This window comes from Lithobates pipiens, unplaced genomic scaffold (genome assembly GCF_037356315.1).
Source record: "Lithobates pipiens isolate NorthernLeopardFrog02 unplaced genomic scaffold, aLitPip1_a1.2 Scaffold_8, whole genome shotgun sequence".
Taxonomy (NCBI): Eukaryota; Metazoa; Chordata; class Amphibia; order Anura; family Ranidae; genus Lithobates; species Lithobates pipiens.
The window spans coordinates 457654152-457675948 of record NW_027507903.1 but is presented as its reverse complement, the minus strand read 5'-3'; the positions used below and the strand labels follow the sequence as shown (position 1 = coordinate 457675948).

Below are 21797 nucleotides of genomic sequence, written 5' to 3'. Positions count from 1 at the left end.
GTATTAATGGCACCTGTTTGAGCTTGTTATCAGTATAAACGACACCTGTCCACAACCTCAAACAGTCACACTCTACTATGGTGAAGACCAAAGAGCTGTCGAAGGACTCCAGAAACAAAATTGTAGACCTGCACCAGGCTGGGAAGAATGAATCTGTAATAGGCAAGCAGCTTGGTGTGAAAAAATCAACTGTGGGAGCAATAAATAGAAAATAGAAGACATACAAGAGCACTGATAATCTCCCTCGATCTGGGGCTCCACGCACAAGATCTCACCCCAGTGTCAAAATTATCACACGAACGGAGGGCAAAAATCACAGCTCGGACCAACGTAACAAAGTCTACCATCAGTAACACACTACGCTGCCAGGGACTCAGATCCTGCAGTGCTAGATTTGTCCCCCTGCTTAAGCCAGTACATGTCTGGGCCCATCTGAGGTTTGCTAGAGAGCATTTGGATGATCCAGAAGAGGATTGGGAGAATGTCATGTGGTCAGATGAAACCAAAGTAGAAATGTTTGGTAGAAACACAACTCGTCATGTTTGGAGGACAGAGAATGCTTAGTTGCAACCAAGGAACACCATACCTACTGTGAAGCATGGGGGTGGCAAGATCATGCTTTGGGGCTGTTTCTCTGCAAAGGGAACAGGACGACTGATCCGTTTTCATGAAAGAATGAATGGGGCCATGTATCCTGAGATTTTGAGTGCAAACCTCCTCCCATCAGCAAGGGGATTGAAAATGAAACGTGGCTGGGACTTTCAGCATGACAATGATCCCAAACACACTGCCTGGGCAACAAAGGAGTGGCTTTGTAAGAAGCATTTCAAGGTCCTGGAGTGGCCTAGCCAGTCTCCAGATCTCAACCCCATAGAAAACCTTTGGCGGGAGTTGAAAGTCTGTGTTGCCCAGCGACAGCCCCAAAACATCACTGCTCTAGAAGAAATCTGCATGGAGGAATGGGCCAACATACCAGCAACAGTGTTTGACAACCTTGTGAAGACTTACAGAAAACATTTGACCTCTGTCATTGCCAACAAAGGATATATAAGAAAGTACTGAGATGAACTTTTGATATTGACAAAATACTTATTTTCCACCATAATTTGCAAATAAATTCTTTCCAAATCTGACAATGTGATTGTCTGGATTTGTTTCCACATTTTGTCTCTCATAGTTGAGGTATACCTATGATGACAATTACAGGCCTCTCTCATCTTTTTAAGTGGGAGAACTCGCACAATTGGTGGCTAACTAAATACTTTTTTGCCCCACTGTATCTGCACACATATGTCCATGATCACCTGCGCACGTCTGTACATGATCATCTGCGTACATATGTCCGTGATCACACAAACCAATTATTATACACTTAACGTTTTTTTTTTTTTTTTTACCAAAGACATGTAGCAGAATACATGTTGGCTTAAATTTATGACAAAATTCGATTTTGGATTTCTTTTAAAATAGAAAGAAGAAAATATTGTTTTTTCTTTTCAAATTTCCGATCTTTTTTCGCTTATATCGCAAAAAATAAAAAACTGAGTCGTGAATAAGTACCACCAAAACAAAGCTCTATTTGTGTGAACAAAATTATAAAAATGTAATTTGGGTAAAGCGTAGCATGACTGCGCAATTGTCATTGAAAGTGTGACAGTGCTGAAAGCTGAAAATTGGTCTGAGAAGGAAGGGATGAAAGTGCCCAGTATTGATGTGGTTAAACACACCCTTAAACCCTTATATTGTCTAGCTCTGGTCTCTGCTGCGGCTGTCACATACCACGGAGAATACAACAATATAAGAATATATCACAAGTGACAGTCTGGCTCTGTAATGTAATATCCCTAAGTGAGATACACAAGGTTTATCAATCAATTGCCTTTTAAAGCAGAACTAAACTGTATCTGAGTACCACAAACTGAAAACATTATTTAATTCATTTTTAACCACTTCCCGCCCACCATATAACAGAATGATGTGCACAAAGTGGTTAAGTTATCCTGACGACGTTATATGACATCCAGCAGGATAAGCTGCAATCGTGCGCAATCGGTGGTGTGGTGTGTCAGTTTTTAATCAATAGTTTTTATTAAAGTTTAAATTTTTATCAAGACAAATGACAGAAATTATGACCAAATAACAGATCAGTTACAGTATTTAGATACATAGATAATAGTATCCAAAAATATAATATAAAGAAAACCATATTAATTATCTCAATTATAATAGGGATAATAAAGATAACGATCGGGAGGTTATTAATACATCCATTGTGGAGACAATACACAAAAGTAATATAAATATTATCTTCATATATTTATATACTGCCAATTCAAGTAATTCAAAGATGATGAACCTAAATATATTCCCGAACACCCCTATGGGTGCTAAACTGTGTTCGGGACAGTAATAGTAACCTGTCATTTAATAGATACAAAACAAAGATTAAAATATTAGAGCGGGATAAGTAATTTTTTAATTCAAGTTATCTAGGAACAAAGAACTCGTGCAATGTTTTGGGGACTAGCCCATTTTAACCATGGCTGCCATATTTTATGAGTATGTTCTTTTTTGTGAGGCCGAAGAGCTAGAATTGATTCATAAATGTAATGAGTTTGAGTCGATTCTATCACTTCTTTTATGGAAGGAGGATCAGGATTTTTCCAGTTCCTCGTTATACTGATCCTGGGTGACAGCAAAATATGTGTAAACACATTTCTAAACTGGATAGGATATCGATCAAGATCAATGGATAATAGAGCCAGTGAGGGATTTGGAGGAATGACTGTTTTGGTAATTTCAGACATAACTTGAAAGATTTGTTCCCAATACTTCCCAAGTTTAGGGCATGTCCAAAATGTATGCAACATATCACCTTTTTTGCCGCAAATGTGCCGTTGAATTTAGATATTTTCTCAGGAGTAAGATACCAGCGTTGAGTCAATTTAATGGATACTTCCCATAATATAGAGCAGCATGTGGCTTTATATGTGGTGTTACAAGCTTTTTCCCATTGGTCAACTGTATAGGTGTATCCTAAGTCTTCTTCTCATCTAATTAAAGGGATTGTCTTTGTAAACACACTTTTTTGTAGAAGAAGATTATAGAAAAGAGAGATCCCTTTTTGTTGATGTATGGGGATCTTAAGGAAGGACCAAGCCGATTGGGGAACATTATAGGTCCATGATGGGAGGTTGGAAATGCAATTCTTAGTTTGGATGTAGAGGAATAAATCTGAATTTGGCAATTGAAATTTCTTTAGAAGTGTAGGAAATGGTTTGATCACCCCATTATCAAGTAGATCAGATATTTAATTCCCTTCTCTATCCATGGTGTAAATGAGGTTGTCTTCATGAAATTATGTAGAGTATTTAGCGGAATTTGGTAGGAAGAGGGTGTGACGAAGTTAGATGCAGAAATCGAACCCAGGATTTAAGTGTTGCTAATATTGTTGGGGAGATGCGAGAAGGTATCTTGGCTCCAAGTGCCATGGAAGGAATCCATATTGATAGATTATTTCCTGGGATCTTAGCAGTTTCCATCTTCCCCCAAATTGTAGATGGAGGAGATAGAAACCATTCCTTAGACTTTGTAAGAACCGAGGCTAAATAATAATCTTGGAAATCCACATACCCTGTTCCCCCAGTTTGGCGTTTCTTCACTAAGTTTGAATGAGCACATCTAGATTTTTTACCCTGCCAGATGAATCTAGAAAACAGAGTCTGAAGGGATTGGAAATATTTTAACGGAATTGGAATCGGGAGAGTTCTAAAAAAGTATAAAATTTGTGGAAGGTGAAGCATTTTAAATGCTGCCAAACGTCCCATCCATGAAAATTCATGGGATGCAAGTTTAGTGAGATTTTCTTGTAATGCATTACGAAGTGGAAGATAATTATATTGGAACAGTGTTTTACATGAATTTGATAATTGAATACCCAAATATTTAATTGTACTTTCAGTCCATGTATAAGGGAATTTTAATTTAAGATGTTTAGTAGTATTTTCATCTATCCCCAAGTTCAATATACAAGATTTATTTGTGTTAAGCCTGTAATAAGAAACTTTGCTGAACATATTTAGTGTTTCCTGAATTTCCGGTAAGGATTTCACAGGATCAGTAATCAAAAGAACATCATCTGCAAAAAGGTTGATTTTATGTTCTTGTTCAGCAATGGTAACTCCTAGAATTTTTTTGTTGGACCTAATACTCTCAGCTAGGGGTTCAATAACAAGGTTAAAAATTAGGGGGGATAAGGGGCATCCTTGTCGTGTACCATTTGTTATTGGGAATGGAGGTGATAAAGAATCCATAGTATACACTCGAGCCGAGGGGACATAGTACAGGGCTAATATTGCTTTGTTGATTTAACCTGTTAAGCCAAATTTAGTCAGAACTGATGACAGGTATCCCCAATGAACTCTATCAAATGCTTTTTCAGCGTCAAGCGACAGAAACAGGGATGGCGATTTGGTGAGTTCTACATGGTGTATTATATTTATCATTCTTCTAGTAGCATCCGATGCTTGTCTTCCTTTGGTGAAACCCGATTGATCTCTATGGATAAGAGAGGGTAACAAACTATCTAGTCTTTTGGCTATAAGTTTCGCATACATTTTAACATCTAAATTGAGTAAGGAAATTGGTCTAAAATTTTTAGGTGAAGATGGTTCCTTATCTGGTTTTGGAAGAGTTAGGCCGCGTACACACGCGCGGACTGTTCGCCCAACCTTGTTCGGCAAACAGTTTGTCAAACAGTCCGCTCAAAATTTGCATGAGCGGACTTGCCCACACACGAGCGGACTGTTTGACGAACAAGGTTGGGCAAACAGTTCGCTCAACTTTTGAAATGAACGGACTCGCCCACGTAAGGAGGAGGCAAATCCGCCCATTTCGAGCGCGTGTACAGGTAGGCGGGGCCCGCGAAGGAGACGTCGCGGGCTCCGCCGCCTGGAATGGGCTTAAAGGGGAACCCCAACGCCGAAAAAAAATCGGCGTGGGGGTTCCCCCCAAGTCCACACCAGACCCTTGTCCGAGCACGCTACCCGGCCGGCCAGGAAAGGGGGGCGAGCGAGCGCGCCCCCCCCTCCTGAGCCGTACCAGGCCGCGTGCCCTCAACATGGGGGGGTGCCTTGGGGAAGGGGGGGGCCGCGCGGCCCCCCCACCCCAAAGCACCTTGTCCCCATGTTGATGAGGACAAGGGCCTCTTCCCGACAACCCTGGCCGTTGGTTGTCGGGGTCTGCGGGCGGGGGGCTTATCGGAATCCGGGAGCCCCCTTTAAGAAGGGGGCCCCCGGATACCGGCCCCCCACCCTATGTGAATGAGTATGGGGTACAATGTACCCCTACCCATTCACCTGTGAAATAAAGTACAAATAAAAACACAACACAGGGGGAAAAAATATTTTATTGCACAGCCGGGGGTCTTCCGTCTTCGGGGGTCTTCTCGCCGGACTCCTCCGCTATGTGTGTGTAGCTCTTTTGCCAGCGGAGGAGTCCGGCTTTCTTCCTCCCCGCCGCCGGCCTCTTCTCCCGACTTCGGGGGTCTTGTCCCCCTCTTCGGTTCTTCTGCCGGGCCACCGCGCCTGGTCCGGTGGCCCGGTCTTCTGTCGCCGTCTTCCGTTCTTCTGTCGCCGCCTTCGGTTCTTCTGCCGGGCCACCGCGCCTTCTTGTAGCTCTTTTACAGGCGGTGGCCCGGTCTTCTGTCGCCGTCGCCGGCCGCCTTCCGTTCGTGTTCTTCTTCTTGTTCTTCTTGTTCTTCTCCAGGCGATGTTGACACGTCGCTCCCTCCGGCCGGAATGCCAGAGCCGCCCTGCGCTGTGACTTATATAGTGACAATGGGGCGGGGTCACATGGTATATGTCACATGGGTTGATGTCACATGGTGACCCCGCCCCCTTACGATGTCATAGTCCCCATGTGACATCAACCCATGTGACCAACCCATGTGACATATACCATGTGACCCCGCCCCATTGTCACTATATAAGTGACCGCACAGCGCGTCCCCGGCATTCCGGCCGGAGAGCTCGTCGAGTCAACATCGCCTGGAGAAGAACAAGAAGAACAAGAAGAAGAACAAGAACGGAAGGCGGCGACGGCGACAGAAGACCGGGCCACCGCCTGTAAAAGAGCTACAAGAAGGCGCGGTGGCCCGGCAGAAGAACCGAAGGCGGCGACAGAAGAACGGAAGACGGCGACAGAAGACCGGGCCACCGGACCAGGCGCGGTGGCCCGGCAGAAGAACCGAAGAGGGGGACAAGACCCCCGAAGTCGGGAGAAGAGGCCGGCGGCGGGGAGGAAGAAAGCCGGACTCCTCCGCTGGCAAAAGAGCTACACACACATAGCGGAGGAGTCCGGCGAGAAGACCCCCGAAGACGGAAGACCCCCGGCTGTGCAATAAAATATTTTTTCCCCCTGTGTTGTGTTTTTATTTGTACTTTATTTCACAGGTGAATGGGTAGGGGTACATTGTACCCCATACTCATTCACATAGGGTGGGGGGCCGGTATCCGGGGGCCCCCTTCTTAAAGGGGGCTCCCGGATTCCGATAAGCCCCCCGCCCGCAGACCCCGACAACCAACGGCCAGGGTTGTCGGGAAGAGGCCCTTGTCCTCATCAACATGGGGACAAGGTGCTTTGGGGTGGGGGGGCCGCGCGGCCCCCCCTTCCCCAAGGCACCCCCATGTTGAGGGCACGCGGCCTGGTACGGCTCAGGAGGGGGGGCGCGCTCGCTCGCCCCCCTTTCCTGGCCGGCCGGGTAGCGTGCTCGGACAAGGGTCTGGTGTGGACTTGGGGGGAACCCCCACGCCGATTTTTTTCGGCGTTGGGGTTCCCCTTTAAGCCCATTCCAGGCGGCGGAGCCCGCGACGTCTCCTTCGCGGGCCCCGCCTACCTGTACACGCGCTCGAAATGGGCGGACTTTCCGAGCGGGAACAGTCCGCTCATTTCGAAAGTACAGCGGACAAGCCCACACACGGGCGGACTGTTCGCTCAAACACAGTTTCAGCGGACAGTTTTTCGGAATTTCCGAAAGACTTTGTCCGTCCAACTGTCCGCTGAAACTGTCCGCTGAAAGCCCACACACGAGCGGACTGTCCGCCCAAACACTGTTCAGCGGACAAGGTTGGGCGAACAGTCCGCCCGTGTGTACGCGGCCTTACAACAAGAGCATTCAGCATTTCATTGGGAAATGATGAAGAATTGGCTGCTAAATTATAAATGTCACATAGTATAGGTGCTAGAGTACTTTGACATTTTTTAAAATATTCCCCTGTAAAGTCATCTGGACCAGGTGATTTCAAGTTAGGAAGAATACGGATAGTTTGTAGAATTTCAGGGATAGTAAAGGGAGAATTGAGAAATTCTAATTGTTGTGGGGAAATAGATGGAAGTTTGACACTCCCCAAAAAGGTGTCAATCTCCTCCTGAGAAGGTTGATGGGTATCGCCATTGTTCCTAATGTTATATAAATCATTATAATATGAGCTAAATGCTTCAGCTATTGAAGAAGGCTTAAGTAATTTTTCATTAGTGTGAGGATGGTAGAGGAATGGAATTTTAGTCTTAGATCGATAACCTTTAATGTGTAATGCCATTGTTTTCCCTGCTTTGTTCCCTGTTGCATAAGTGGTAGCTCTGAATTCTTTATAGGATTTCTCATGTGTCTCTAGAAGTAGGGTTCTTAATTCATTACGTAACTGGAAAATTTGTGTTTTAATGAAAGGAGAAGGATCATTTTTATTGTGTTCCTCAGCTTTGGCTATCTCCTTAGTAAGTTCATCCATTCTCTGAGTTCTCTTTCTTTTAGCCTTAGAACCTAATTGCATAAACACCCCTCTCATAACAGCTTTATGAGAATTCCATGATATCATTGGGTCAGATATAGACGTCAAATTAATTGAAAATAATTCAGTAAGGTATTGTTGGAGTGTTGTGGAGTAATTATCATTTTGGAGAATATAGTTATTAGCTCTCCATATATATGAATTTGGTTGGGATGATGTGGTTGTTATAGACATGCTAATGGGAGCGTGATCTGACCACGTGGCCATATGTATATGGGAGGATGAAATCTTGTCAAGCAGCCATTTATCTGTCAAGAACAAGTCAATTCTGGAGTAGGTATTGTGCCGTGGTGACAAATATGTGTAATCGCTTTCATTAGCATGTCCACATCTCCACACATCAAATAAGTCGTTCGAAGTTATGAACTTATCAAGGGGAGAAGCATAGCGTTTGGACTTAGCAGAAGAATCCATATCATTGTTTGGAATCAAATTGAAATCTCCACAAATCAGGAGGTGTCCTTTTTGAACTTTCTTCGCCTCCTCTATAGTTTTTTTTATGAAATGCCTTTGCCTCATATTCGGAGCATAAATATATACAAGGGTGTATTGAATATTGTTAATGGTAATCAAAAAAACATAGCGACCTTCAGGGTCAGTGATACAATTATCTAATTGAAATGTAATAGTATCTCTAATAGCTATTAACACTCCTCTTTGTTTTTTGGAGAATTTTGTTTGAAAAATATGAGGAAAATGTTTATGTTGACATTTGGGAGATGCATCTTTAGCAAAATGTGTCTCTTGAACACATAATATGTCACAATTAAAGGATAAGGCAGGCCTCCACATAGAGGTTTGTTTCGCTGGGTGATTCAGTCCCCTTGCATTTAGGGACAATATTTTGAAAGACATATTAATATATATCAAAATTAGATGTTACTATAATTCTATATATTCCTAAAAGAATATTCTCTAGTTTATATAACGCTTAAACTAAATATCTAAGTATATATGATCAGTTCACAGTTACTATTAAATCATGCACACAACAATGTAGATTTTATTTATTTTTTTTCAAACCTATGAAAAAACGAGTTATTACTCTATTAGTAGTTATTTGGCAATATATATTGCAAGAGGAAAAAAAAAGTAATTCAAAAAATAAAAAAATAAAAATGAATTAATTCAAAAAAGAGAGAAGAAAAAATAAATAAAAGAGTAAAGAAAAAAATATTTTCCAAGAGTCAGCAGTAATCCACTCAAAGGAATGCTGACGAAGATAGGGGGGTGAAGTTCAAGTAGTAAGGTATTGAGCATCAAACCAGACTGTATATGTCAGTAATACATATGAGTTAACAGGCAGGAGTAGTTCATTTGTATTTAATTCTATTTACTTCACGTTTTTGTCCAAAGTGGAACAAATTTGTTTTTTCCTTCAAGGCAGAGGTGTTATGTGGAAGATCAACTATAAAACCCCATGTTTGGAGTAATTGCATGCCATCTTCAATGGTAGATATAGCAAAATGTTTCCCGTTGCAAGTGGTCAAGATAGTGGCTGGATGTCTCCATTTGTATGTGATTTTATGATTAGATAATGCCTTTGTTACAGTTTTGAGCTGTCTTCTCATTTGTAGTGTAAATTGCGAGAGATCGGCAAATAATTGTATATCTGAGTATGGTGGTGGCAGAGTAGTTAGATCCCTCGCTTTGGAGAGAATTTGCTTTTTAGCTGGATAAAAATGAATTCGCAGAATAACATCTCTGGGAATTGATTCTTCTAGATGTTTTGGTTTGGGAATTCTATGAATACGATTGATTGTAAGTTCAATCGGCGATAATTCTGGCAATAATGTAGAAAATAGTGTATTTGCATAGTTACGTAAGTCCATAGGTAGAACTGACTCTGGTATTCCTCTCATTTTAATGTTGTTTCGACGTGAGTGGTCCTCGAGATCTGCCAGTTTCATCTTGACCCACATGGAATCATCTTTTTGTTCTGTACATGCATCCACTAGCTCATTCACTGTTTAAGTGCATTCCTCCATTTTGTTTTCAACGTATTGCAGTCTACCATCCATATGTTTCATATCAAGAGAGAATTTATGAATCATGGAGGATTGATTAGATATAATAGATGATTGTAATGACACAAGCATTTCTTTCATTGTGGTATCTAGTACTGGCTGACCTGATGTTGGGAAAGTAGCTATAGATGTCTGTAATGAGGACATAGCATTATCACTATGCAGAGCTGTGTTCACAGTATCAGCTGCCTGAAAAGATGAATCCAGCTTCATCCACGATTTTGCGGGTCCCTGAGATGTTGGGGATAGTTGAGAGGAGCCATTAGAATATGAGGAAGATCATTTCTCATCCATTTCAGGTGGATGGCTATCAGAAAGGTTTGTGTGAGTTTTATTATTTTTCCTCACAGCTCCGGCGGCGCCATTTTGGATTTTAGTCAGCTCACTGCTCTGTTTAAATGTAAACGATGACAGCTTTTTTGGTCCCCTTTCTTGTCCTCTTTTGCGAGACATTATTGCCCCTACTGTCCCAGGAGTACTGCAGAGTATTTAGGTATGTTTTTAGAGGAGAATACCTGCCTGTTTTTTGCTGTTAAACGGCTGGCTGTGGAGAGCTCTAGGCTTAAGCAGCCATCTTCTTCAGCGCGCAAGCCACGCCCCCTTGGTGTGTCAGTTTGACACACCACAACTCTGATCGTGGTGAAGAGCCTATGACATGGGCTCTTTACCATGTGATCAGCTGTGACCAATCATAGCTGATCACAACGTGTAACCAGGAAATGCTAGTAAACGGCTTTCCTCGGTTTGCGCAGAAAGGAGAGCCAATCGGCGGCTCTCCTGTCGGGGGGGGGGTCCCCAAATGAAAACCCCAGAGGTGATCAAATACCACCAAAAGAAAGATCTATTTGTGGGAAGAAAATTATGAAAATTTAGTTTGAGAGTACAGTGTTGCATGACCCATGGCACAATTGTCATTCAAAGTGTGACAGTGCTGAAAGCTGAAAATTGTCCTGGGCAGGAAAGGTGGAAAGTGCCCTGTGTTGTAATGTGTGTGTATATATATATATATATATATATATATATATGTATTTAAGTTAGATTAAATTCAGTTAGATTTCAGTTGACTGAGTGACTTCTCCAAGCCACCTGCATTTTAACATATCAAAGGGACAGCTGAAGACCCTTTGATGTGTTAATCTTATGCAAGTCTACCTGGGTGTGTGAGGTACGGCCTGTTAAGCTAATTGAACATTTCAATGGATACATTGTTTTAACTTAAGGAAGTTGTAGGACCATAGAAAAAGTATTTATTGATGGTAATTAGATTGGAGAGAGGTATTCATGGGAAACATTTGGTTGACCTAGCAGAACCCCCCCCCCCCCCTTGTCAGACCAGTACTTGAGAGGACATTCAAGCTGGCATTCAGACAGTCTTGTCTGTGTGTGTGTGTGTGTGTGTGTGTGTGAAGGCATCAAGGATTAAGGAATATGGGGATCTGAATATGTTCTAGATCTGTAAGATATACTCTGTTGGATATTTTGTCATCTGTTGCAAGACTTTGTTCTGTATTGGAAGTCAATAAAGTGCATCTCTCTGGAAGAATTGGGTTGCTGCGAAAGAGTACTTATAATAACGAATGAATCATCTAACCACCACTATACTTTATATTATATCACTACATTGGTGCCGTGACAAGTGACCAGAAGAGCATTTTTGGACTTAGTAACAGAAGTTGGTGGTGACAACAATCCTGTGAGGTGGACAGAAGTCTGAAGAACCAAGAGCTGTGCTGTGACTCTAATGTCTGGTTGTGACATAAGAGAGTCTGATCTACAAAATTAAAGAAGTTTGGAACCCCAGAATTATTCTCTGGAGACTGGAAACAACAAGAAAAGGACTATCGTGTACCAGAAGACCTGAACTGGAGGCTGAAGGAGTAACTAATGCGGTGAGTAAAATATTTCCTTTTTTTTTATTATTAGTAATATAGTCAAAATGCTTACTCAGTGTGAAGCTAGTGTCAGTTATGATAGAGTTAACAGATGGGTATTAAAATGTATTAAGCGTCATGGCGGTCCTTATGAAATTCCAGAAAAATTTAAGTAGACATGGACTATGATGAAGGAATTTTTAGAGAAAAATGTTTTTGATAGCAAAATTTCAGAAAGTAAAAGAAAAGGTTGTATTGTGCAGGGCTTGTTATCTTGCTGTTTAGCCATGGAAAGTTCTTTGAAGGGTAAGGTTGAGGAAATTACCCAGTTACAGAATGCAGTTGCTAATAGCAACAATGTTTGTGAGAGGTTACAAAACCAATCAGACACTGAGACAGTAAATTTAAAATTACATGCAGTTACCATTGGGGGAGCTTTGCTTGAGAAATCTAAACGCTGTGATGAATTATCAGAGGAAAATGAGAGATTAAAATTAAGAATTATGGAATTAGAGAAGAGATCTCAGGAATGCAGATATGCATCAAATCTTGGATTTAACAATCTGCAGCAAAATACAAACACAAACTTTCTATCAAATGAAACAGAACCTCATATTAAATCTGATAATTCATTGCCAGCCGCACCCACTGTGACCTCCACAATTTATAACAATATTAATAATACAGGTGAAGTTCAGCTGGTAATGAAGCCTTTGAAACCAAAAGAATTAGATGCAATTGTTAAAGAAATAGGAATGATTCCCTGTCATGATTTGAACAGATTTTTAAAATGGTTTTGTGACTTGCAGAATGTCAGAGATATGTACAGTCTAAACCCATCTGACTTAGAAAGAGTTTTGCAACATTCTATAGGAAGTGGACTTTGGATGAGAATTAAACAGATCTGTATTCAGCCTGTGAGGACAAGGGACATATTACTGGAATTATTATGTGTTTTGTATGGTGTAAGTTCTGATGTTACTATTCATGGGAAGATCCAACAAATGCAAAATGAATCTCCCTATGAATTGTCACATAGGATAGCAACTATTATGGAATTATTGGTCAGTAATAATCTTGCATTTGAGCATGGTGGTTTGATACATATGAGTATGTTTCTAGATGCTTTGCATGAAGATATCAAACAAAATATCTTATTAGTTACGCCAAATCCTCGTGATTTAAAAGACGTATTGTTGAGAGCAGACCATTTATGGAGAAAGTCAAACGAGCAAGCTGTCAAAATTGATTTAGCCAAATTGTTGAGGACAAATACTAAACATAAAGATCAAAAGATAATATCTTATGATAACACCCAGGGAGAAGACTCCAGGTCAAATATAGGCGATATTAATTGGAAAAACAGAGCTGATAAAAATAATAATAAGAAAAGGTCCAAGACCTGGATACCATTTTCTCAGTTAAAACAGAAATATGACCACCTGAAGATAGAGTACGATAAGATGAAAATAGAACATTACACATTATTGGAAAAGTTGAGTAGATTCCAGGGTGTCATAAATGAAGATGTACATTCTCTAGATCTGTCTTTGAATGCAAATGACACTTCTCTAGCAGTGGGGGTGAATTAGCGTCAAACTGTAAATGTGTAAATAGTGCTTTGTTTTAACTTCAAACAACATTTAAGGACCTCGCTAATGAATTTTTGTTGGAGAGTTTTTGTCTTTCAGATATTGCCGGTGATGCTCGTTTGCATGTGAATAGCAGAAGCATTAGAAGTATCTGAAATTGCTGGCTAGTGGGGGAGAAACGCTGAATTCATGGACTCTCTCAATATTCATCAAGCAATGGACTTTTTTTTTGAACATTCTTTTCTTTTCAATGGACTTTTCTTCCGCAACGCCCTATTTTTTATTTTTATTTTTCCCCCTTTTCCAAAAAATATTTTGCTTTTTAATTTTTTATATTTCACTATGTTTTATTTCTTGAACTTTATGTTAAAACCAGAGTGAAGCATTTAAACCTAAAATAATTTTCAAAACATCCATACATATTACATATTGATCAATATATTTGACGTCTAAGGTGAGATGCTGCACAATGGCTTGGCATAGCATAAGTTATAGCATGTTGGGTGGTTTTCCTAAATTTATAAGAGGGGTGAGTGAAATTCCTCACTCCAGTCATGATTTGAAACTTTGTTGAATCAGTTGTTTATAATATACTAAAGGCTATGACACATATGGATGAAAAATACCTTTCTACCTTTCATGGTGAGGATACTGGCAAGAATTTCCACTGCCGCTTTGTCTGGATAGAAGATCTGATAAACACTGATGTCAAGCTGATTCTATGTGAACCATCATATGGGGGTATATGGATTTGTTGATATACCATTCAGGTGGAATTATGGACTGAATGACCCAAGTAACTGCTCTATCAAAGGCAATGAGTTGCTGGCCTACAGCAACTTACAAAAGCAAATTGTGCCTGGCAATTAACAAATTCAGGTACTTGACAGGTACACAACAGGTCATGGTTGCTCAAATAGGAAATGGAAAGAAGCAGATGTGAATTGTAAAATGCTCAGATGGACTCATGAATGTCAAGTGCAAGTAAATATTTTGCAGCACAGAGTTTTTACTGCCATATCCAAACCTTTTGCCTGGAGAGGAGAGAATCCTGGACTGTGGATTGGAGCTCCCAGAGCATACCAAGTTTACTTTCAATGAGATGGTGAGAGATGTGATGAAGTCAGACAGAAGAATGGACTGTGACATCAGCTCGTCTTTGCGCAATATTCAAGATCTTGATGTGATATAAAGCCTAACAACTATATGACCACGGATGTTTACCAAATCCTTTTCCAGTCATGGTCTAAAGTTATATTATCTAACAACTGTTTCATGGGGATATTTTAGAGGCTGGTGAAGAGAGATGTAACCAGTTTCATCTTCATATTTTATATGAGCCATTGTAAAGCATTCATTACCTTAAATCATGATGATATTTTTTTGTTGTTTGATTTATGGGTCAGTTCTAGTAGTTAGAACTGACCCAAGTGGGGGTATATGTTGTAATGTGTGTGTGTATATATATATATATATATATATATATATATATATATGTATTTAAGTTAGATTAAATTCAGTTAGATTTCAGTTGACTGAGTGACTTCTCCAAGCCACCTGCATTTTAACATATCAAAGGGACAGCTGAAGACCCTTTGATGTGTTAATCTTATGCAAGTCTACCTGGGTGTGTGAGGTACGGCCTGTTAAGCTAATTGAACATTTCAATGGATACATTGTTTTAACTTAAGGAAGTTGTAGGACCATAGAAAAAGTATTTATTGATGGTAATTAGATTGGAGAGAGGTATTCATGGGAAACATTTGGTTGACCTAGCAGAACCCCCCCCCCCCTTGTCAGACCAGTACTTGAGAGGACATTCAAGCTGGCATTCAGACAGTCTTGTCTGTGTGTGTGTGTGTGTGTGTGTGTGTGAAGGCATCAAGGATTAAGGAATATGGGGATCTGAATATGTTCTAGATCTGTAAGATATACTCTGTTGGATATTTTGTCATCTGTTGCAAGACTTTGTTCTGTATTGGAAGTCAATAAAGTGCATCTCTCTGGAAGAATTGGGTTGCTGCGAAAGAGTACTTATAATAATGGATTAATCATCTACCCAACGCTATACTTTATAATATATCACTACACCCTGTATTGAAGTGGTTAATATTCAAACCAAACTAACCCATCTATCCATGTCTCCATGCTTTATTGTTGCTGATAAATCACTTAGAAACCCATCTGTGCCCATCTTGAGTAAGGACAGATGATTCATGTAGCACTTACTTCCTAGAAACCATCGGCCATTAGCTCAGGCATGCAGGAGGGGAGGTGTGCTTAGCTAAGAAAGCCCCTCCTCCAGATGAAAAAAAAATGCCCATGAAGACTCCTGGGATGCATAACATCATTTTGACCAAGGCCAGAAACCAGGAAGCAACTGAAGAAATAAAAAACAAACAAAAAAAAGTAAATATAACATGCCTTCCTATGTATTTACTAATGTAGCAGCATAAAGATTAAAAATAATTCATGTTGATTGAGACAATTTAGTTCTGCTTTAAAGGATTATTAAAGACAATGTTTCTTTTAATTAAAATAATAAACATGCTAGGCCCCTTTCACACATCCGGACCATTCAGGTCCCCCTATCAGTTTTTTAGGAGGACCTGAACAGATGCTCCATGCAGTTCTATGGATTGACGGATGTCAGCGGTGACAAGTCCTCTGACATCCGATCCATACCGATCCGCTAAATTCGGACGGATGGAAACCCTATTTTCCATCGGTCTATCGGATCGGTTGAAAACAGGTGGGTGGTTTTCATCCGATCCCCCATAGAGGAGAGTGGAGATCTGACAGGTCAGTCTCTGAACAGTGAGCAGAGATGGACCTATCATCCGCCAGCTCAGCGGCGATCAACGGATTGATCCCTGCTGAGCAAGCAGAGTCTGTGAAATTGAACATTAATGTGTGAAAGAGGCCTTATACTCGCACAGAGTGGCCCTGAACCTCCTCTTCTGGGGTCCCCCACCAGCACTCTTGGCGCCTCCTCTTCAGTGTCTGCCCCCATAGCACGCGCTTGCTATGGGATAGACGTGCATAGAAACACACAGAATGGCTCAGGCCCACCCCCTGTTCCCTCCTCACAGGAGTTGATTGACAGCAGCAGGAGCCAATAGAGTCCTGTGAAGTGAGAGAGAGAGAGCAGGAATGCTGCTTTTGGGCACATCGCTGGATCGAAAGATGAGCAAGCAAGGTAAGTATTTAGGGATCAAGCATCCACCACTTGTAAGAATTGGTAAGCTGCTAAATGTTTTCTTTGGGGTTTGATACTGCTTTAAAGAGGAAGTAAACCCTGATGGGTTTACTTCCTCTTTGATTCCCTGCAAAGGTAAAGCATAATGGACTACTATGCATCGCATAGTAGTCCATTATGTGTCACTTACCTGACACAGGAGCCAGAGAAGTCACCGCTGTCCCCTGTAGTCCGGAGTCTCCATCTTCTTGGTGGGTCTCGCTGCTCCGGCGCTGTCATTCGTCGGAGATGCGACGACGTCACTCGCGCGCATGTGCGCGGGAGCCGCCACTCGCGGCATATCGCCGCTTACTGCGGCGCGCTCAGTGAGCCTGCGCGCCGCTGTCTACGGCGCATGTGCCTGTCTTTCGGTAAATATCTCCTAAACCCTGTAGGTTTAGGAGATATTTCTTGGACCCACAGGTAAGCCTTAATCTAGGCTTACCTGTAGGTCAAAGTGGTTTGTAAGGGTTTACAACCACCTTAAGCCCTTAGGAATTTTTAGGAATGTGGTACTAACAATAAGCCACTAGGTGGCGATCAAGCTTCTGTTTAGATCTTGTTTCCACTCTGGACTGTAATTAATGGAAGGCAGATACAATTCATCAAATTTCTGCATTAAATTTAGTTTATTTTCCAAAAGGACAGAAGGGACATGATTTAAACCTTTAAATATATTTAGAATTAGTTTACATTTGCAGTTGGGGGCTGGTGAAAACACACATTAGAGCCATATTTTTAATCCCCCCCCCCCAAAGCTGCAAAGGCAGAAGAACATAACCACAAAAATGATCCCCCCTGTTGCGTTGGGCAGGCAGTACTGCCCTCCAACTGTACGCGGTTGAGGATTGATGGTGCAGGTTTTCAGGGGTTTAAAGAGGCAGCAAGGAAGGAACATAATGCTTCCGCACATCCTGTCACACACTCTCCGAAAAGCGATCATCCACAGATCGCTCTTTAAAGGGCAAAACATGTGTAAATGAGTCCTAAGGGTTTAAATAGGGCTCAGGGGGGGCAGTATTTTCAATATGAGTTCGAGAGCAGAAAGTTCAAAACTAACCTCAGAAAGTATTTATTTAGCAAAAGAGGAAGACTTGTAAAAAAAAAAAAAAAACGAAATAAATAAAAAAAGACAAAATAAAAAAAAAAGTTTAAATTTAAAAAAGGCAGACTCAGTGTGTGTGCGTGTGCACGTGTGTGTTTATTCTTCCTCTACCAAAAGCAGTTGGCTAGAGGAGCAACATTTTATTCAATAAGTATGTTCCAGAAGCAGGTTAACCTCCTATTACCCATCAAGCCACTGTACTAATTACCTGTTTACTGAAACCAGAACATATCTTCACAAGCACTTTAATCTTATAAAAACTGTAGGAAATGTGCTATTGCTGTCTACTGGCAACTAATGCCGATTGGTTCCTATTAGCAAGTCATGTTTTTATTAGCAAGAGTCACATACAGGGGACCAACTACAAAGAGAATGGTGCAGGGAATAACATTAGAAAATGTGTTTTTTTCATTGTATCATTAAAGTGTATGCCAGGACACAAACTTTATGGCCACTGACAGGTTAAGTACATAACATTGATTATCTAGTTGCAATGGCATCTGAAAGTCGGTGAAATATAAGGCAGCAAGTAAACATGTTGTCCCTTAAGTTGATTTGTTAAAAGCAGAAAAAATGGTCATTGCAGTATTATATGGGGCTGTGTAGCTGCAGACCTATCAGGGTGCCCATGCTAACTCGTGTTCACAGCCAAAAGGACCTACAATGGGCACATGTGCATCAGGACTGGACCATGGAGTGATGCAAGGTGGCCTGTTCTGATGAATCATGTTTTCTTTTACATCATATCGATAGCTTGGTGCTTGTGTGTTGCTTACCCAGGGAAGAGATGGAACCATGATGTACTATGAGAAGAAGGCAAGCTGGTGGAGGCAGTGTAATGCTTTGGGCAATCTTCTGCTGGGAAACCTTGGGTTGTGTCATTCAAATGAATGCTAGTTGACACATACGACCTACCAAAACATTGTTGCTGACCAAGTACATCTCTCCGTGGAATCGTTATTCCCGGGTTTGAATAATTACTATTTTGTCTTTATTTTACTGAATTCCTCGCAAGGCAAAGTACATGCCATGCTTTGTCCGATCTCCCTAGCTGCAATGTCAGAAAGGGTGCCCCCTTCCACTTAGGGCATGGGCACTTGACACTACAGCTAGCAAAGAGACAGCTGCTTTGCTTAGCAGCTCCTTTTTCTGGCTCTCAGCACTGGCCCAATGAAAGCACTGGCAGGAGGAATGCAGAGGCTTTTGAGGTGTGTCAGCCACTCCTCCCTCTGCATTCCTCTTGCCGGTGTTTACCTCAGGAAAGTGCTTAGAGCTATAGTCAGGGGCTACAAAGAAAAACAGCTTTCTTCCTGCTAGCTGGGGTAGCGGGTGGCCCTAAGCCATGGGGAAAGGCACGCTATCCCACATCGCAGCTAGTGTTACAGGGCCCCTAGGGAGATGGGACAAAGTACTACATGTACTTTGTTCCTTTGGGAACACAATAAAGTAAAATAAAAACATGATAATTTATCTTTAAGCTGTAAGTTAAAAATCCAAGGACGTATTGTTTATTTTTTATCAAATTTATATAACTAGTACTGACTTTCCTTTTTTGCTATTTCAGATAACATTACAAGAGCATTCTGTGAAGATGTCAACACCCAACAAAGCAGAAAACATATACTGATATTTGCCACTGGCAGAAGTGGGTCATCTTTTCTTGGCCAGCTGTTTAACCAAAATCCTGATGTATTTTACTTGTTTGAGCCCCTTTACTTTGTTCAATATACACTTGCAAACAGGCACCCTGCCATAGACAGGCGATCACTTCTTGGGGCCTACAGGGACTTGCTTCAGAATCTGTATGACTGTGATTTTTACCTCCTTGAGAACTATATCAAACCAACACCCAAGGATCACGTGGCATTGTCATTTTTCAGACATGGAGCAAGTAACGCTTTGTGTTCACCGCCTGTGTGTGAACAGCTAGAAAGACCTGAGGAAAATATATGCTCAAAGAAGTGCCAAAGGATAAACTTAACTTTGGCTTCCACTGCTTGCCGGTCGTATAGACATATGGCCATTAAGGCAATTAGGATTCCAGAGATTGACCATCTGAGGACCCTTGCAGAGGACCCTCGACTAAATCTTAAAATTATTCACCTGGTCAGGGACCCCAGAGCTGTTCTAGCCTCAAGGATTAGTACTTTTGTAGACCAATATAGGCTTTACCAAATTTGGAACTCCTCTGGCAAAATGCCACATAACTTAGACCTGAACCTCATCAAGAGCATGTGCATTGACTACAGTAAGTCGGTAGAGACGGCCTTCAGTAGACCATCTTGGTTAAAAGGGAGATACATGCTTATCCGATATGAAGACCTTGCCAGAAATCCAGTCAAGAAAGCCAATGAGATTTACAACTTTATAGGCTTAGAATGGAAAGACAACCTCACTGCATGGATTGAGGAGAACACCAATGCTTCTATCACCTCTAATGTGAACAAATATACCACAAACAGAAATTCATCGGAGACTGCTGAAAATTGGAGGCTTCGTTTGCATTTTAACATTGTTCAAGCTGTGCAGGATTTATGCAATAAAACTTTATCCCAGTTTGGTTATCAATCAGTAGACTCCATACATCAACTGAAAAACCTCTCTCAAACCCTGATTGAACCTAGGGTATTTTTACCATTTATTTAAAAAAGTGGAGAGAGGGCCAAAAAAATCTGTTAGCTTAAAACCAACTAAAGGCTACAGTGAAAATATAGAAGAATTTGCAAAGTCAAAAGAGATAACGAGAGCAAGCTAAAGCAGCTAGAGAAAATGAATTCTCAACTGACAAATTGCGCATAGAACAGCGCCTTTCAAGTGAAAAAAAAAAAGTTTCAATCACTTTAATATAAATAAGAGATTACTTCCTTTTTTAAATTAAATTATATTTGCTATTTCTGTGTAAATGTGTTCTTTGATTAAAAAAATAAAATAGTAAAATCCTTTACAATAAGATTTACAGATACAGAAAATAGTTTCATATTTTTTTTTTCTTTTATCTTAATTAGAACAGGAATCTTAAAAAATAGTTTGTAAAATTTTAATTAATTTACATTGATTTCTTCTTATCATTTTTTTCCTTTGTGATATAATCCTCTTTTTTCCTTGAAGAAGAGCTCTGGTTTATTGAAAAAAACAGAAAATCGGTATAACATAAGGCGCTGTTGTGTTTAAAAAATGCAACTGATTTACTTCCTGTTGAAGTAGAGAAGCAGATGCATTCCCAAGCTTAAAATGTATCTGTTCCTTGCCCATGCAGAGTAAGACAAGAATAGTATTTAACCCCTCCCCCCTTCTAATAGTTGCCTTTCCTTCACACACCTGTCAATCTGTTTGATTGACAAAAACCACAAACCTGATACCTCTGTGAAGGGCTAGCCCCATAGGAGCCGCTGGAATATGCCTGGATTATTTTTCCTAGTAATGGCCCCTCAGTCAGGCACACGATCACAGTCACTCTTTGGCTCAATGGCAAGTCCAGGCGTGTCTTTTTGCTGTTTTTATTTTCAGGGTAATTTGGATAGGCTTGGGAAATTTGAGTGAGCTATATGGCTGGATCTAGGATGGATGTTGGGGTTTACCCGGATGCTCCCCCGTGTACATTGTGCCCATGCCCACCAAGCTTCTCCCCCCCACCCATCCCCACACTCAGGGCCAGCTGCAGTTAACTAATGTAAACAGTCTGGACAGAAGTGGAAGTGGCAGAGAGGAGAGAGTCGGGAGAAGGTGCAGGCTTTCTGTGCTTCACCTCCTCCTGTCATAATAGCGCTCCCTACAGCAGGTTACATAGGATTGCTCTTACATCTGACAGTACATGGCTTGATTACCCACCCCTACCCACATTCCCAGGAGATGAGCAGCCCTTGGAGGAGATGGGTGTAGATAATCAAGCCATGTACCATTGGATGTAAGAGCGATCTTGTGTAACCTGCTGTATGTAGGAGTGCTGTTACAACAGGAGGAGGGAGAGCCCACATCTTCACACTACTCCTGTAGTTCATTCCTGTAATATTGAAGGCAGGGGGTGGTATTTATGCTGGGAGGGACTATGTGTTAGGAGACAGGATTGGAGAAGATTTAGTACTAGAAGGGCATGGGGGGAGCAGGGATTTGTGCTGGG

The 21797-nt window shown here is 41.3% G+C and overlaps 1 protein-coding gene across 2 annotated transcripts in view; it reads left to right on the top strand.

Moving 5' to 3' along the window:
* The window catches only part of LOC143960158 (carbohydrate sulfotransferase 1-like), a 177424-nt gene extending 156775 nt beyond the window's left edge, over positions 1 to 20649 (top strand). For both annotated transcript variants that reach the window (XM_077468471.1, XM_077468470.1), the window contains one exon: positions 19245 to 20649. In XM_077468471.1, the coding sequence (XP_077324597.1) occupies positions 19245 to 20326 (1082 nt within the window). In that variant the 3' untranslated portion in view covers positions 20327 to 20649. The remainder of the gene's footprint in view (positions 1 to 19244) is intronic.
* The last annotated feature ends 1148 nt before the right edge of the window (positions 20650 to 21797 follow it).